Source organism: Manis pentadactyla, chromosome 17 (genome assembly GCF_030020395.1).
Source record: "Manis pentadactyla isolate mManPen7 chromosome 17, mManPen7.hap1, whole genome shotgun sequence".
Taxonomy (NCBI): Eukaryota; Metazoa; Chordata; class Mammalia; order Pholidota; family Manidae; genus Manis; species Manis pentadactyla.
Genome location: NC_080035.1, coordinates 37,601,453 through 37,619,467, shown reverse-complemented (window position 1 = coordinate 37,619,467; position 18,015 = coordinate 37,601,453). Strand labels below are relative to the sequence as shown.

At 43.3% G+C, this 18,015-nt stretch overlaps 1 protein-coding gene across 1 annotated transcript; it reads left to right on the top strand.

Moving 5' to 3' along the window:
* Window positions 1-2,022: 2,022 nt before the first annotated feature.
* Window positions 2,023-8,206, top strand: KCTD12 (potassium channel tetramerization domain containing 12). The gene has a single exon (XM_036893646.2). It carries the CDS (start codon window positions 2,211-2,213, stop codon window positions 3,192-3,194), a length of 984 nt encoding a protein of 327 aa, XP_036749541.1. The 5' UTR covers window positions 2,023-2,210; the 3' UTR covers window positions 3,195-8,206.
* Window positions 8,207-18,015: the final 9,809 nt, after the last annotated feature.

The following is an 18,015-nucleotide window of genomic DNA, read 5'->3' as shown; positions in this document are numbered from 1 at the left end:
TAGGTTGTAGTAGGATCCTTCTTTTGTTCTGGTGATAAATGACTAAGAGGGCAAAGGTGGAAGCAGTGAGAAGACCAGTGTAATGATCAAGGCAAGAGATGATGCGTGGCTTGGCCCAAAGTGGTGGCAGGGAGATGGTGAAATATGTCCATGGTCTGGAAGTGTTTTGAAGGCAGAACTGACTGGGATTTGCTGACAAAATGAAAAAAGTAATGATACAAAAATATGTACAGAATTGCTACAAAGAAGGCTTTTCTGGGATTTATAGAAAAGAGACTTGTTTTGTCAGGCCAGTGACACTGATGTAACGACAGTAGCACCACAGCCTAGAAATTCAACTGGAACTTCGATCTTTAGTGTCATCTATTATTTATCCCAAACAACAAACAAAAAAAGAGTGGTCAAATATATTCAGTATCAAAATCTGAACTTGCAATTAAATGATCTGGTTTGGGGCTTGATCTTGTTTTCAGTGCGCAGACATAAATGAGATAATTGTTCAGCAGACATAAACATTTCAAAGTAGAAATGACACTTATCCGTGAGGAGACTGTAAAGCTCCAGGGGTACTTACACAAAAGGGTAAACATTATTATCGAGAACAAAGATCTCGCCTGATTTATCCTGACTGACAGTTTGTGCTTCAAACTGATCTGACAACTGCTCAGACTTCTGACCCTTTGCATACCCAGCTACATGGAAAGCACTTTGGAGCTCATTCAACCTTGCATTTTCCACTACATGGCTGGGGCAAACAGCCGGTGCACAACGAATATTCATCGACCTGGCGATTTCTTAACATCCTTCACTCCCTTTCTTGTCCTCTTTCTGCAGAGCTCAGGAGCACTTTATTGTTTTATTTACTAAAGCCAGAGATCAGATAATCACTCACAAATAACACTTCCGATGCGTTGGGCGTTGTCAGGCAGGGCTTGTGGAGGGAGCAATCCGGAGGTCCAACCCGCCTGGGAAGCCAGGGAGGGGCCTGGGGGAGGAGGAAGCCTCCGCGGGAAGGTGAATGTGGAGGGAGCAGGAGTTGGCGCGCCAAGTGCCATCTGGAAAGGGCCTTCAAAGGTACACACGCCGAGAGGGACGAGAAGGACCCTGGAAAGGACTGAACGGAATGACCGAGGTGCTCCTGGGCCTTGAGAGGTAAACACGCAGGGACTGAAAGGTGGTTTTTCTACATTATGTCATATCCGCAAACCCTCTGAGTTTTACGGCGCGATTCTCCGAGGGCTCGAGGCAGCTGGAGGAAGCGTTCTCCCCACCCCGCTGCCTGGCCTCGAAGGCGCCGCCCTCGCGCCACGCGCCTCCAAGTCACTCCTTCAGTTACCCCGGGGCTCCGGGGGCCCTTCAGCTCATTTCCTCCTATTCTGAGGTCTCGCACCTAACGAGTCTGCCTCTTTACCCAGAAAATAAACGATCAGAGAGAGTTCTACGATAGAATACCGCGGTTAGCTTTTGTTTTTATAGGGCTTTTTGGAGGCTACTCGTTAACGAGACGAAGCGGGTTGCCTCCGGGCTGGAGAGGCCCCTTTGTCTCTTCAGAGTTTTGTCTTTCGAAAACTTTGGGCAACACGACGACCGAGTAGGGCAGCGCCCAGCTCCGGAGGCGGCCACGCACTTCCACGCCCCGGCGTGGGGAGCCGCCAAGCTACGTCCTGCGGCCAGGGTTCCAGGGCGCCGGCCGCGGTTAGGAGGAGAGGGGCGCAGGGCCGGACCCTCCGACGGAGGCTCGTCTTCCGAGGCGGCCAGGCCCTGGCTGCGCCCGCTTCGAAAGAGGAAGAAAGTGGGGCGGGGGCGGGGGCCCGGGGAGCCAGGTCGCCCGGCGGCGCGCGAGCCGGGGTGGAGCCAGCAGCTGGCGCGGCGTCAGCGTTCAGGATGCGGATCAACCCCGCGCTGCACCGCCGCCCCTCCCGCCCGGGGAGCCGGGCTCGGCAGCCGCCCACGCCTCCCGCGCGCCGCGGCGCCCGAGCGGGCGTCTCTACTTAAGCGGCGCGCCGGCCGCGCTAGGCACTCGCCTGGAGCGCGCGGGCGAGGCGGGCGCAGCGCACCGGGGCTCTCCGGGCCGCAGAGCTGCGCGCTCGCACCGCGGCTCTCGGCGGCGGCCGGGGCGCAGGGCGAGCGAGCGTCCAAGGAAAGGCGGCTGCAGCTTCCGCGCGCGGCCCCGCTCCCTGTCCCCAGCCCGGCCCGGCCACCTCTTTGCCATGGCTCTGGCGGACAGCACACGTGGATTACCCAACGGGGGTGGCGGCGGCGGTGGCAGCGGCTCCTCCTCGTCCTCCGCGGAGCCGCCGCTCTTCCCCGACATTGTGGAGCTGAACGTGGGGGGCCAGGTGTATGTGACCCGGCGCTGTACGGTGGTGTCGGTGCCTGACTCGCTGCTCTGGCGCATGTTCACGCAGCAGCAGCCGCAGGAGCTGGCCCGGGATAGCAAAGGCCGCTTCTTTCTGGACCGAGACGGCTTTCTCTTCCGCTACATCCTGGATTACCTGCGGGACTTGCAGCTCGTGCTGCCCGACTACTTCCCTGAGCGCAGCCGGCTGCAGCGCGAGGCCGAGTACTTCGAGCTGCCCGAGCTCGTGCGCCGCCTCGGGGCGCCCCAGCAGCCCGGCCCGGGGCCGCCGCCGCCGCACTCGCGGCGCGGGGTGCAAAAGGAGGGCTCGCTGGGCGATGAGCTGCTGCAGCTGGGCTACGCGGAGCCCGAACAGCAGGAGGGCGCCTCGGCCGGGGCGCCGTCGCCCACGCTGGAGCTGGCCAGCCGCAGCCCGTCCGGGGGCGCGGTGGGCCCGCTGCTTACGCCGTCCCAGTCGTTGGACGGCAGCCGGCGCTCGGGCTACATCACCATCGGCTACCGCGGCTCCTACACTATCGGGCGGGATGCGCAGGCGGATGCCAAGTTCCGGCGAGTGGCACGCATCACGGTGTGCGGCAAGACGTCGCTGGCCAAGGAGGTGTTCGGGGACACCCTGAACGAGAGCCGGGACCCCGACCGGCCTCCGGAGCGCTACACCTCGCGCTATTACCTCAAGTTCAACTTCCTGGAGCAGGCCTTCGACAAGCTGTCCGAGTCGGGCTTCCACATGGTGGCATGCAGTTCCACAGGCACCTGCGCCTTCGCCAGCAGCACTGACCAGAGCGAGGACAAGATCTGGACCAGCTACACCGAGTACGTCTTCTGCAGGGAGTGAGCCCCCCAGACCCCTCAGAGACTCCAGGGCATCCATTCCCACACATTACTGCCTAGGAGAGGATTGTAGATCCACCCCCACCCCTGTCTTCACCCCTGCCCTTCATTCTGCTGTGTCCCACCTCCAGTAGCTGGGCGAGACCCACTCAGCCCCGACTTCAGAATCTGCAGCTGCAAATCTTCTCGGGTTCTTTTTCTTCTTTGGGCCCCACCAACCGAGAGATCCCAAATATATCCCCTCCACCCCGTACTTCCTCAGTTCTGGCCTCAAACGATCCCTCTCCCGAATTGTTCTTCAGTCTGGATCTGGCAGGACAGTGTGGCCACAGAGTCACCAAGTACCTGAGAATGATTGAATTAAAAATCCGATTGGACCCTGTCCAGTGTGTGGAAGATTCCTGGAAATCTTCTTAAGCTCTTCTCATTTGTTTGCGGTTTAAGAAATCAGAATTGATAACACTGCCTGGGGTAGTGTTTTAAAAGGCCATTACAGTCTTTTGACCCTCTTTAAAGGTAGAGTTTTAGAGGGCTGGATGGAAGACTGTGGACCTGGAATTAGGATCCCTTGAAGGCGGTTCAGTGACTGTAAATGAATAAAGTTTTGAAAAGTTAACGGTAGCAGAATGTGGTGCTGACACTATGAAGGATCGGATCTTTTCCACGCAGAATTAAAGGTTTTCGCGTGTGGTTTAAATTTGTAGAAAGCTACCCTCCTGCCTGAGGAGGCACCCTTTCTCCTGGGCTCACCGCCAGAAGCCCTTGCTTAGACTGGTTGACATGACAGCCGTTTTTGGCCAGAGCGGAAAAGAGCGCTGCTGCTCCCAAGGACAAGACAGCCCAGGTCACCTGGCACTGTGGGAGGCCACCTGGCAGTGACTGTAAATGGAGCTGGGTAGTAATGCACGTCGTGGGTATTAGGAAAGCCTGACTTCTTACAGTGAATGGCAGTAGGATCTTAGCTCTTAAGACTTGGGGGATAGGGTGGGGAGGGAGGAAGTAGGGTAGGAGGGGTGGGAAGGGAGGAGCCGCCATACTCGTTTATTATTTGAAAGTTAATAACTGTGTACCATCGTTTGAGTACATGCACATTTAAAAAATCGCATACAAAAACATGCAAAGCATTTTATAAAGATTAATAACAGATTTATTCTTAACTGGCAGTATACTGAGCTGTTCGAGTCCTAAACTTAGAAGTTGCTGATACTTATATAACCTAACCAAAGAGTTACCCAGTAGGGTTTTAGTTTTTGAACTTTATTTCTTGTTAATTATAAATCCTGATTTTAAAATCTATTTACTTGAGCAAACTATGTTTAATTTTGGTTACTTAGACTTAGGATCTCTTATAAAAATCTTACTTTCTCCGCCCAGCCAATGTTGACTTCTGGGCAAACCTGGAAAATGCCACGTCTTTTCATGCAGATTGTTTGACGTTAAGGTGGAATCTTCTAGAGGGATAGAGTTGCAGATATATAGAAGCACCAAGGGCTGCTCATCTGTAGATAGCTGTAAAATGTAATATTTTTCAGTGATGGCAAAAAAGTACTTAAAAGTGAGTTGAGCAATAAAATGGTGTTTTAGTTAAATGCAAAAGAAACAGAGGAGACCTGGTTGCCTTATACCTTTACTCTAACATGGAATAAATTCCCACTTGTTATCTTATCTACACGTAAGTGAAAGGAAATGCCTCCTTGTCTTTCATGCTGTGAGGCTCCTTTAGGTTTCTGTGTTGATGGAGAAGCCTTTCCTTTTTGATTTGTTTCAGCATCTTTCTCTGAAGTAAGTTTTTAAGGATTTTGTAAGAGTTGTTTCCAGTGTTTAAATTAGTGCTATTTTTCCTTCTTTTTAAAAATGAATCTTGTACTGTATCTTACTATGTCCATAACAGACGTTAAGAATTGGAACAATTTTATTCTTAGACTCATGTGATCCAATCTGTATATATCATATATAAACATTTTACACGAATCATTTAGTTTTTTAATTCATTTACTAATGCTATAAAATTTCTTGTATTTACCCTCAGTAACTTGCATCAGATGGTGTATATACTAAAGCAACCTGTTTTAATGAGTTTCTTATATCCTTGACTACAGGGAAATTGGGTTAGGAAAAAATATGTAATTATGAGACTGAGTTTTCTCCATCCTTTTTTGCTTGGTTATTAGTTGTATACTAACAATATGTCAATTGTCCACTTAAAACAAGGTACCTGTGTTTTTAACCTACTAATTCTTTTTAAAATGTTTCTTTACCTGGGAAAGAGTTTTGAAGTTTTTCACTGGAGTTACATTTTTCGAAAAGTAAAGTTAGCTTTATATACAAAGATTATAACGGTAAGGGAAATGAAGTAGAAATCCAGGGAGCTGTGTTTGCTTGTATGTTGGGTGTATTCTCAGACTAGATAATACATCAAAACTTAAATCTGTTTCAATCCTGAAATAATTTAGGAATGTCACTCACTGGCCAAAAGAGTGTCACAGAGATTTCTCCTCTATTTTGTTAGATTGCTTAACAAAAAGCATATAACTGAGAATGAGAACATATTAGGACAGATTGAAACCACTGACAGATGGTAAGACTCTGAGATTCTGACTTGTTAAATCTGTACAACTCCAGGAATCATGGGAACCTGCTAAAATTTGTCTCTGCCACTCATGTCTTAAATGAGTTTTATCTTGTAAAACTTTGAATTGGAACTATTCCATTTCTTTGTGTATACATCTTACTCCTCCACACACTCTTGCTGCCCCGTTGATCCTCTACCCCTTTCATTATTTGACAGACTGGAAATTTAATGGTTAGAGACAGTAAACTGCCCTCTTTTTTTTAGGGATGACTGTCCCCTCTACAGTTGGCAGTCAGTACATGAAAATATTCTACTTTTAGCCCAAAGTAAAGGTTGGGTAGGAAACTCATTTTACATTGGGTAGACAGCATAACTGAGGTCAGGTGACCTGACCTGGGCACTTTTGGGTCCCTTCTCCACGTGCTTTGGGCCACGGAAGGATCTTTAACAGTTTACAAAGTGGGTTGGACTGTTGGTTGTCATCTGTGAACTTGATGGCATATTGTGAGTTCATTTGAGTAAGCCTTCCAAAGACACCATTGGAATAACCTGGAAAGATGTCATAAATTATTCAGATATAATTATGACCGCATTAACTTGACTCTCTAGCATGCATTTACATATGTAATGGCTTGATTACCATTTGGTTCATAAATGAGTGGCACAACTGAGTGGCATTAGATTTTAATAACAAGTTTAATTTTTAAGAAAGAATTGTTAAAATGGGTTGGTTGAAAAAACAGGTACTGTGTTCAGTGCTTTTACACCAAGTGTTTGACAAGTTGTCTAATTTTTAATATGTGTAGACAATTATATTCTAACTTTTCAAATTATATGTTGTGGAAAATATTCCTTGAAGGTTTGAGATGTAAACATTTTTTTTCCCCTTTCAATACTGCTTTCATTCTTGTGTTTCTCAATTTGTTTTTTGGCATTGATAGCAAAGTAATAATTTGTGATACTAGCCAAAATTATCTTCTCTTTCAAACCAGATCTATATAGTCATGGGGCCTGTTGCTTCTCTGAGGAAATGTGTAATCTGTGAATCTCAGACAAAATGGGAAACTGGCAATGTTCATAGCAGACTCCCAATTTTTATTGGAATTTTCCATGCAATGTTATTATTATATTGAAGCCATGTAAGGTGAAACTGTGATAATTTTTTACTTTTTAAATTGTGGTAAATTCTAATCTAATATTTAAAACATTTTTGTATGCCACAGGAAAAATGCTCAATTAGGGTGAAGGCATTTAGAAAAGTATTGACTGGAGGGGTTAAATTCTTTAATTTCTTTTATAGTCTGAATCATAAATACTTTACTAAATGGACTTAAATTTCTAAAATACTAGATAATATTTTTATTATAACCCTACCGGAGTAAATCCTTTGGAATTTTTTTTCCTTACTATATAACTCATTTAAAAACTGAATTAGTTTTCTTAGGTGACCTAAAACTGTCTCTTGAGAAGTAAATAAAATACTCTTGTGTTTCCAGTGGCTATAGTAACTGAAATAGGGTTACCTAGACCCAGAAACAAGTTACGTTGAAGTTAGTACCTTTTCTCTGTCACAGTTTTGGACAATAAAAATCTAAAAGCTTCAAGATTAAGATTCTCTGCTGGGACTCTGGAAACTTAGAAGAAATTCAACCAGAATATCTACGTTAGAATATAATCTTGTGTGGTAGAAAGGTGGACTAGTAACCAAGAATTCTTGTCACCTGAAGCATTTTATGATTTCCCTAGCTAAATTTTTTTTTTTTAATGTGTTTTGAAGTATGTGAACATCAATTGTAATGTAAACTATTATACAACTGTCTTTGTGACCTCATAGGCAGGTGAATTTTGCTATTACTATTGAATATAAATGATGACAATTCATTTATGACCAAACAACATTAGTGACATTTAATGACAAAAGGCTAAAATATCCATCTGGATGTTAATTTTGAAGATGTAGATTATATGTTATCTACATTTTTCAGGGCATCTGAAAAACTCTTATCTGCTAAGTAATGTAAGATACCCATGGAGCTATCTGGGATTATGAAATTGTTGAAAATATTATATGCAAAGTATAACACAGCATTGAGCCATTTTTTCAAAATAGAAGGGGAAAGGGAAAAAAATCATTATATGATTATCAGACTTTTCTAGTGAAACAGAAAGCCAAAAAAAAAAAAAAACAACGTCCTGCTATATTAAAAAAAGATTTTGGCTGATGAAGTCTTTTCAGACTTGCCCAAGTTTTAAATGAGAATTAATTTCTTCAACCACCTAAATACTCTAGAGATTTTTATTCCCCCTGCTCGCAACCAGTTGTATAACAGAAATACTCGATACTGTTTTCCTCCCTGTGTGTGAAGTAATGAATCATTGATTATGTGACTTGTTATATATTCTATTAAACACTAAAGAATAAAACATTCACTCCTTTAATTATTCTTCTTGGCTCCTGGGTATGGATTGGCTCGAACACTGATCTGATTTCCTTTAAGGGGTTCTGTAAATACTGGGAATGCTTCTCAAATTGTGTGGGGCAAATGATGAGCACTGTGCCATTAGAATCCACTGTGTGACTGGCCTGATGGGCTCGCAGTGACCAGGCTCTTTCCCCAGAGTGTATTTTTAACAATGCCTATTGGTCAGGGTTGTGTGGTCCTCAGTGTGGAGGCAAAGACCTTCACAAACATTTTCTTGGACCTCATCTTTGCTACATATGTGGATTGTTTTGAACATGGGAAATGAAGGTAGAGATGACCTGTCAAAGTTTGTAGGGAAAAGGAAGTAGAAGCTGCGAGATAGGCCTTCTTTAAAAGTACAATTCATGGAGATAAAATCCTAAAGAGTGTTGGGAGAAGATACACTGTTTTTTACTTCCCTGAGTCACCTCCTGCTGTTGATATTGCTTCTCTAAGAAGAAAGCACAGCGCCTCCCAGGCTGAGCAGGCTGGGCTGCTGGGTTAGGGCACAGGAAGCCAGGAGTCAGGCAGACCAAGGCAGGCTTCGCCCTTCCTCTTGCCTTTGCCTGTACTTCCTCTAGATACCTTTTGTTTTGTGTGGGCATGTACACAATTTAGTTTTTGAAAAGTTTATGTGGAGAAATTAAGGAATACCAGAGTGTATATAAATAAAAAGTAAACCTTCCTCCAGGAACCCCTAGTTTTTTCCAGGGTAGCCATTGGTATACTTTTACAGAGAATTTCTATGCATATATAAATAAATATAGTCCTCCCTGTTTTCTATTTAGTAGAAAATAGACCCGTTATATGCCTTGCTCTGTTTCAACCATGTATCCTACAACCCTTTCAATGCATGAATGAACAGGTAGCAATGATCTACCTCATGTATTTGATAGCTACATGCTATTAGCAGGATAGGCCATTGTCTAGATGTACTGTCATTTATTTTACCAGTCCTTTCTTTATGGGCATTTAAATTTCCAGGCTTTTTGTTTCTACTCCCCAAAGTGCTGTATTGAATATCTTTTCTCATATATGCAAATATATCTAAGTTTTTTTGCCAAATGATGGCAAAGAGAGAAATCACATAGAGGTACTTTTTTCTTCTTTAGAGGCTATGCAAATAATAGGATTCACTGAGAGCTATCAAGGGAGTGGGGATGGTGTAGTATGAAATGACTCCAGGATCATTAGGTAGACAAGTGTGAAGTTTCACGTGGCTTTCTTATTGAGGACAACATCCACTCCCTTTCCCCCTTTCTATTTCTGAAGGTTGTTCTTCCATTTTTAATTCTAGGGAATTTTTTTTTTTCATAAACAGTGGCCAACACTTGGTTTGTAGGAATGTAGCATAGGAAGAGGAGCCATAACGTAGCTCCCCCAATGAGGCCCTTTGTGGGGGTTGGAAAAGGATGGGAAGCTATAGAATAAATACAGGCCACCTTCCTAGAATATCAGTTTGACTAATGGAGATAAGTGTATGTGAGTTGGGGAATTAAGTCATTTAACTGGAAAGTGATTTACCAAGATCTGTTTTATTTTATGGAAAGAATGATAGGTTTACATTAATTTAAAAGACAAAACCCTAAACATTAAAGACACTTTGATCTTGTAGAATCTTAGGGATGAGTTCACACTTTTCTGTCATTAAGAACTTGGTGGGAGGGGTGGTGATGATGGGGTTGAGAGCATCTAATGGTAGACTCTGGGCTTGTTTCCTGATGGGTAATTCGGGGGAAATGATAGTCTCAAATTCTCTGCATTATTCTGGTCATATAAGCAGTTTTAAGGTCACTGCCCCTTTGGGGCCTGAATTGTACCTCTCTTTCCACTTACAGATTTCTTAAGAGTGACCTATGGGGCTAAGTAGAAAGGTTTTCATGGTCACTTTAGGATGTTAACTATTAACTTGGCTATTGCAGTTTTCCCCCAGGTACGGCCATTCAGTATTCATTCACTCATTGATTCAAAATCCCTTGAGTTCCTACTGTGCCCCAGACTGTGCCAATCTGATAGGGACACAGGAAATGAGCAAGCACTTAGGACTAGTAAGGGAGCCAAATAATGGTAACTTGAAATAACTTGAAAGTACAGTGTTAAGATAGTCTGAATAATTACTGTAGAAAGAAGGGGGCACCTAGCTCGTGCCTCAGGCTCGCTGGAGGAGGAGATGGCAGAACTGAGGCCTAAAGGTACAGAAGAGGAAGGGAAGGGGCCTTGTAAACATGGGCCAGGTTAGTGAGGGAAAACCTGGAGAAACCAGAACCTCATGGAAACAAACAAGTGCCCCCCTTCCCTCCCCCAAAAAAAGACCAACCCAAAAAACCAACCATCTGACCAACCTAATTTATGGTATGGTCTTCACCTTCGCTCAACTGTGACATTTATTTACCCATATATAGGAGGGGAAAAACATTTATTTCTTTATATTTGCCTCTGGGCTCAACACAGTGTCTACTACATAATCGATCATTAATAAAAGTTTGTTGAATAAAAGAATGAATGTTCATGCCAATTCATTCTTTTTTATGTATTAGGGAAAAAAACAGCTAACTTAAAATTTATCCTTTGCTTTTTTAGGTAACACTACTGAGGATCAATAATCCCTCTTTATAACTGTTAATTTCGTAAATAAATATATAAAAATGACTATCCTTCTTTCTGATTTGAAAATCATAGAGATTACAATGAGAATAAACTGGGTGTTTTTTTCTGAATGGCTATTTGGTGGCAGCTGTTCCCAATCCAAAACACTTGGCAATATTTCCACTATATGATGGAAGTCAAGTTCACTGACAGCCATATTATAGGCTTTCCTCTGGGGCTATTACTTGGTACAAAGTTTTGAAAATCTTAACTGGAAAGTTTCAAGAGGTGCCTTTTAAGAGTTCTAAGAAAGGAATTTGACCTCCCCTAAATGCTGGAGTATACAATTCCAAATGTTCTTCTGCTAAGTTGTGGGTTTTTAAAATGACAGCTGCAAGGACTTTAAAAAAATAAATGATCTGTGCAGCGACACTTTGACCTTACAATACAGGCATATTCTTTTTTTCTCTCTGCTCAGAGTCCATGTGCTCAAAGTTTAAGTTCTTTCCATGAGCTAATGCCAGAAACACAGCTATTAGGGCAAAGTTTTGGCTGCTAGACTGGGAGCGTTACTTTTAAAATTCAAGTAAGAAACAACAATGCTATAAACTGAGCGTTTCTGTCCCCCTCAGATGCATGTGTTGAAATCCTAGCCTTCAGTGTGATGGTATTTAGAGGTTGGGGCTTTAGGAAGTAATTAGGTCATAAGGGTAGAACCTTCAAAAAATGGAATTAGTGCCTTAATGCCTTTATAGAAAACACCCAAATAGCAACCTTGTCCCTTCCTATGTGAGGACACAAAGAGAAGCTGGCTTTCTATGAACAAGAAAGTGGACTTTCCTGAGACACCAAATCTGCCAGTGCCTTGATCTTGGACTTCCAGCCTCTAGAACTGTAAGAAATAAATGTTTGTTGTTTAAGCTACCCAATCTATGATATTTTTGTTAGAGCAGCCCAAAATATGACAAACAAGAGTGACTCTTCATTATATTTTTGCTGCATTTCTCCTCTGTGATGTATGGACTCCCTCCAGTGTCTTAGAAGAATTCTAAAAAAGTTTCATGTTAATATTGATCATCATGTAGTTTAATTCTAGGTTTGAGTCACTTTGGGGATAAGTAAAGCAAATCAATACTTTTGTTTTAATTTCTGGATCCAGCAGGTGAAGAGAGTCTTTCAGGCTTGGATTCTTTGACATTTGTCTTTGACCCACTTGACTTTATGGAGCTAGACACAACTGATAAATCTACCAGTGACTTCCCAGGTAAGGGGATAATATTAACCTTCATTTACCTACAGGAGATTAACCAGAGATGATTATTAGCCAAGAAAAAGCAGAGAGAAGGGAGTCACCTTCTCTTAAAAAAGGTTGAAGTTAAAATTGCCACACATCGTAGTGAAGAGCTATGGGAAACTCACTCCTCTAATTGTGACATGCCATGTCCTTATAGGGAAATTTTAAAGTGAAGACTAGAGTTCTGTGAGGACTATTGGTGGTGGTTCTGGAAGGACATTGACTTGGAGATAAGTGCTATAATTATTACCACCATCCATTTCGGTCTTTCTTCCTCAGAAAATGAGAGTCTGCAGTTCTAGTACAAAAAACAATGTAGAAATGTTTTCCTCAATCCAAAGTTTGGAGGTTTGTGATAGTTGGATAAGTATTTTATGTTCTGAAGAAGTTTCTGTAGTCTTTATGAGAGTTGTATAGTTAAAATAAACCTTATTAATTAACCTAGGACTACGGCAAGCAAAAATAAACTTTATTAATAAAGCTTTATGGAACTTCTGTCTTCTTAGTAGTTTGCATCTATTAAATTAAAATGGTTTAGTCTAAAAGATAAAGGCTTAAAAAATAAATAAACATGCCTTTGTCTTAATACCCTTTAACCAATGTCCATCAGGTTGTTAAGTGAAGTGAAATGAACTATATTTGTTAAAAATAACTTTTGAATTTTGCAGATGCAAAAACATTCCTATCTAGTCAACAACCCTGTACTCCATGTACTGTTAGAAGCAACCAGAAGCTCTTTGCACATGTTAAGTTCCGCTGGGCTGTTGAAAAGGAAATGGTGAAAGGACTGGGTTAGTCAGACCTTAGTAGTGGGAATTTATGAAGTATAATTATGAAAAGACAAAAAGTATTTTTTTATATAAGAAAGTCAAAATAATAACCTATTTAATTCTGTCCTTCAAAATGATCATTTTGGTAGACTTTACATTTATTTCAGTAAAAGCTACAGGAAATCAACTTAAAATGATACCAGGTTACTAGTAGAGGGGAGGGGAGGGACTATCTGTTAAAAATTGCTGTTATTAGAGAAGATGAAAAAGTTCTGGGGATGGATGGTGGTGATGGCTGCTCAGTGATGTGAATGCACTTAATGCCACAGAACTGTACACTTAAAAATGGCTATAAGTAGTAAATTTCATGTTATGTATATTTTGTCAAGAGAAAAATAATATGGGTTTAATGAGGGTAACATGAAAAACATAGAAAATTATAAAGAGAATAAGAATTATTACATAAACTGACTAAATATCCACACTGAAATCACCTTCAATTATAATGAACCATGGAAAGTCACTCCTCTGGCTGTGTTATGCCAATAACATAATGCTAAAACCTATCAGCAGTTCTTTAGTCGGAAGAGTTAAGAATCATGCAATAACATCAGTCTAATGACTTTTGGTAACCTAATTTCTGAAAGTTTGAGAATATGTGCTTGTGCCAGGATGAGCTTAAATTTGTATTATGAGAATTTTCTATTTTCTATTTTTCATTCTTCGTCCCTCTCCATTAGCTCAAATAATTAAGAGTTGGTACTCGAATTGGAATGAAATTCCACCCAATTTGGAATTTCAAAGGGCTTTTTGCAAGAACGTTATAATTCCCATTCCACGAGTCGGAGGAAGGAGTGAATAATTATTCAGGAGAGCAAGAGTGTTTAGTTAGGAACCACCTAAGCCTTTCTAACATTAAGCAAGGTCCCGTCTGTGGTCTAGTAACACTCTCATTGCTATAGAAATTCATTTAGCGTTTACAAGGCTTTAAGCACAAAGCTGGACTTTATGGAACAAAGGTGTATCCGTGGAATATCACAATCATTATTGTAGGGAAATTGCAGAGTAAAGAGATTCTGCATGGATTGGAACTCTATACTGGGATACTTGCCACAGAATCCTCCCAAGTCATCTGCAAAGGGAGGGTTAAGGATGACCAGCGGCTGTGGGAATCCGTCTTAGCCGCTTTGGGGGTGGCATCATTTGGGAAGTTGAATCAAGGCTGAAGGTTGCCAACTCAGGAGGAGGAAGATGCTTCAGAGTAATGGATTGTGAACTTGGGTGAAAATTAAAACTGGGAAGAATAAATAAATAAATAAATAAATAAATAAATAAACCAGATGGCAGAGGAACAAACTCGATTGGAATAGTTTGGGAGATGGGGCGTACAGATACAGCAGTGGTTCTCAATGCAATGGGCATGGGGCAATTATTCCCCTTCCCAGGGATCTTTTGGCAAGTCCGGAGACGTTTTTGCTTGTCACAGGCTAGGAGATGGGTGCTACTGGCATCTGGTGGGCAGAGACCAGAGATGCTGTGAAAATAAACATCCTATTAATACACAGGACAGCCTTCCACAGCAAAGAATTATAGTTGACCCTTGAACAAAATGGGTTTGAACTGCACGGATCTGCTTGTATGCAGATTTTTTTGATAGATACATTGGAAAAGTTTTGGAGGTTTGCAGCAATTTGAAAAAACATGTCCTTCCCTGTAGCTTGCTTTATTGTAAGAATGCAGTATATAATACAAGTAACACACACAATATATGTATGTGTTAGTCAGCTGTTTATGTTATTGGTAAGGCTTCCAGGTAATAATAGGCTATTAGTAGTTAAGATTTTGGAGAGTGAAAAGTTATACTCAGATTTTTGGCTGCACTGGGGTTGATGCCCCTAGTCCCTGTGTCATTCAAAGGTCACTGTACTTGGCCCCACAGTGATAGTTCTGAAGCTGAGAAGTTCTATGATAGGAAGGAATACATAGGTGGGCAAGGGGGTGGCCACAGGAAGGTGTTTGGTCCAAAGGTAGCCAGTGTTGAAAGTTACTGAGGTGCAAGACGAAGGGTATGTAACTTGTCGGATCTGAGATGTAAAGGAGGGAAATGGCTGGTGGGCAGGCAGACTCTTGCCAAGATACTTTTATAATCTTGTAGATGTTTGATTGGAGTAAGCCAGGGGAAGCTAGCACCTGGAAAAGAATGGAACAGAAATCTTGCCAGGCAATATATCAAGTCTAGAGAGCAATATGACAGTACCATAGTTCCAGGCAGCAAGGTGAAGGCTCAGAGGCCCTAGAACAATGAAAAAAATAAAGTGGATAAATATGATGGGCCAGGGTAGGTGGGAGTGGAAGAAAGTCTGGGAAAACATGGATGGTAAAAATTAACAGAAGCTGGCAGGGTCTCAGCCATTTGCACATTAGAATCACTAAGGGAATTACAGAATACTGACCCCAGGGCCCCACCTCAGACCAATTCAGTCCAAGTTGTTTAGGGTGGGTCGTGGACTTCAAGTATGTTTATAGATGTTTCCCAAACGTGTCTCAGGGCTGAGAACTGCTGTCCTAATAGGTCAATAAAGTCAAGGAGGAATAAACAGTGACTAGAACCATACCCTGAAAGAAGCTGTCATCTGTGAGTAGGGGCTGCTCATCCTCTGCTCTGGAGTGTCGCTCCCTGTCCTTTGCAGAGATGTGTGCAGGAGGTGCTGCTGGCTGCTGTAGGTGCTGGGAGCTTGAGGCTGGCCTTACCTACAGTTTGCTGACAGGGAAGCAGAGCCAGGCGGCAACGGGCTTCTCACTAGTGACCAATGACAGAGCTTTGGATTAAAACTGCAGAGAGACCCCAAATTGCCTTCTGATGGAAAGGAATCACTTAGGAGGAAAAATAACATTAAATAAGTTACATGGGCAATTAAAAATCATTTCATATTTTATGTATATATGAAAGAAAAGAAATGAAAAGCTATCAAACTGTGGATATCTTGGAGAAAATGCATGTATTTCTCTACGAATAGCTGTTAAAGGCAGCTTCTTTTCTCACCTGGGTGCCGATGGAAGGGTGATAAGCTGACCTGTCCGTTTTCATTTGTCTCTGCAGAGTCTGGTAAGCAATTTAATATTCTTTATTATTATTTTACATGCAACTTCCTTCCTAGCTTATGATTCTTATCAGGACTGTGTATTATTACCCATTAGTTATTTTTCTTGGGTTGGTCTATAATGCTTCAAAGGAGGGCTGGTGTGTTTCAGTAATTTTGCTTACAATTTGATTTGCGTTCTCTAGAATCCCAATTTAGTTTCATCAGCACATTTCAACATACAACAGCTGGGCCCCTGGATGGACTCATTTACATACATTAGCCTCTGAAAGCTAAGCACCAGTGACCCAGGAGGTGGCTTGATATTTTCCTGGCTTGATACTCACCTGACATTTTTGAAATAAACTCTGCCTCTCTATTTGTAACTGTGTCAGTGACAATATCCTGCGAACGATTAAAAAAAAAAAGTTGCTTTCCAGGAAATTTTTAAGCTACAACACTTGGATAAAAAGCCTTGAAGGATAATTAGAGAACAGGTTCGGTCTTCCTTTAGTGTCAGGTAAGAATTGTCCCTCCCATTACAAATATCTTTATTATTAGGTAAATGGTAGAGGAATCAGCTTCTTAATTGGGCAATGATTGCCTAAAGGCAGACAATCCATTCATCCATAAACAGAGCGACTGATACCCTGAGCAGGGCTCTCGAGGAGCTGACGTTCCCCAGTCTTGACAGGAGGACATTATATGAGGCTTGTGGGGAGCTCAGGTTTCTTGTCTTCATTTTCTTTGCTCCCATTTGCTTACATCTTGAACTGTGGTTTTGGTCTGTGTGGTGGGCTAAAAAGTGCTCCCCTCATGCCCACCCCTTGGACCCCTAAAGTATATTTCCATCCTGATTTCTGGAACCCGTGATTGTGAAAAAAAAAGAGTCTTCACAGATGTTGATGGAGTTAAGGTTTTGAGATGAGATTATCTTGGGTTATCTGGGGAGGGCCCTCCTTGTGGAGAGGCAAAGGGAGATTTGAACACAGATAGGAGAGGCGGCAGCCCTGGGACCCCAGAGGCAGAGATAGGAGTCATGTGGCCCCAAGTGAAGGGATGCTGCAGCCACCGGAGGCTGTTTTCCCTGGAGCGTTTGGAGGGAATGTGGTCCTGCCTGAAAGGGTATCTCGCCGCGACCCTCCTTACCCAGGACGACTCAGGAGACACGGGCCCACGCAAGAGATTTTATTATCTGAAGGAGAGAGTGGCTGCCCCAGAGGGGGGTGGGGAGAGAGAGAGGGAGCAGCAGAGAGAGCAGAGAGAGAGAGAGGGAGAGAGAGCAGGGAGAGCAGGGGGACAGAGAGAGAGCTTGGTTCGGAGGTAGGAGAAAGCCTGGATATATGGCATCTCTTTCCATTTGCCCATACGCTCACAGAAGTTGTATAAGTCGCAGAGAATTTTAGGATCTAAAGAGCCATTTGGGGGCCATTTAGACTGATTGTCCAAGGGATATTGTGGCCAGATCTCATAACAGTAGCGAACAGGTTTGAGGTCTGGAGTGAGGTGGAGGGGCTTTAGATTATTGAGTCAGCACCCCAGCGGTGAATCTGCGGGAACAGAGGGGCCAGATCCCATGGTGAGAACGAGACCGTTCAGAAGTCGCTGAGGCGTCCCTGAGCGATTGAGAAGGTCACGGAGAAAACCAGGCACAGTTACGAGGTCGTCGGAAGGGTATCTCGCCGCGACCCTCCTTACCCAGAACGACTCAGGAGACACGGGCCCACGCAAGAGACTTTATTATCTGAAAGAGAGAGTGGCTGCCCCAGAGGGGGTGGGGAGAGAGAGAGGGAGAGAGAGCAGCAGAGGGAGAGAGAAAGAGAGAGAGAGAGAGGGAGAGAGCGGGGAGAGCAGGGGACAGAGAGACAGAGACAAGAAGAGAGACAGAGAGAGAGGGCAGCAGCGTGGTGCCTTTTATTGTGGATCCGCTCGGCCTGCTGCTTTGGGGGAGGGTCAGGATGTTTAGCGATGAGGCGGGGTAAACCCAGTCAAGCCCCAGGCAAGCCCAGGCATAGTTCTTACCGGCTTATGTGCTTGGGACCATGGGGCAAATGGAGGATA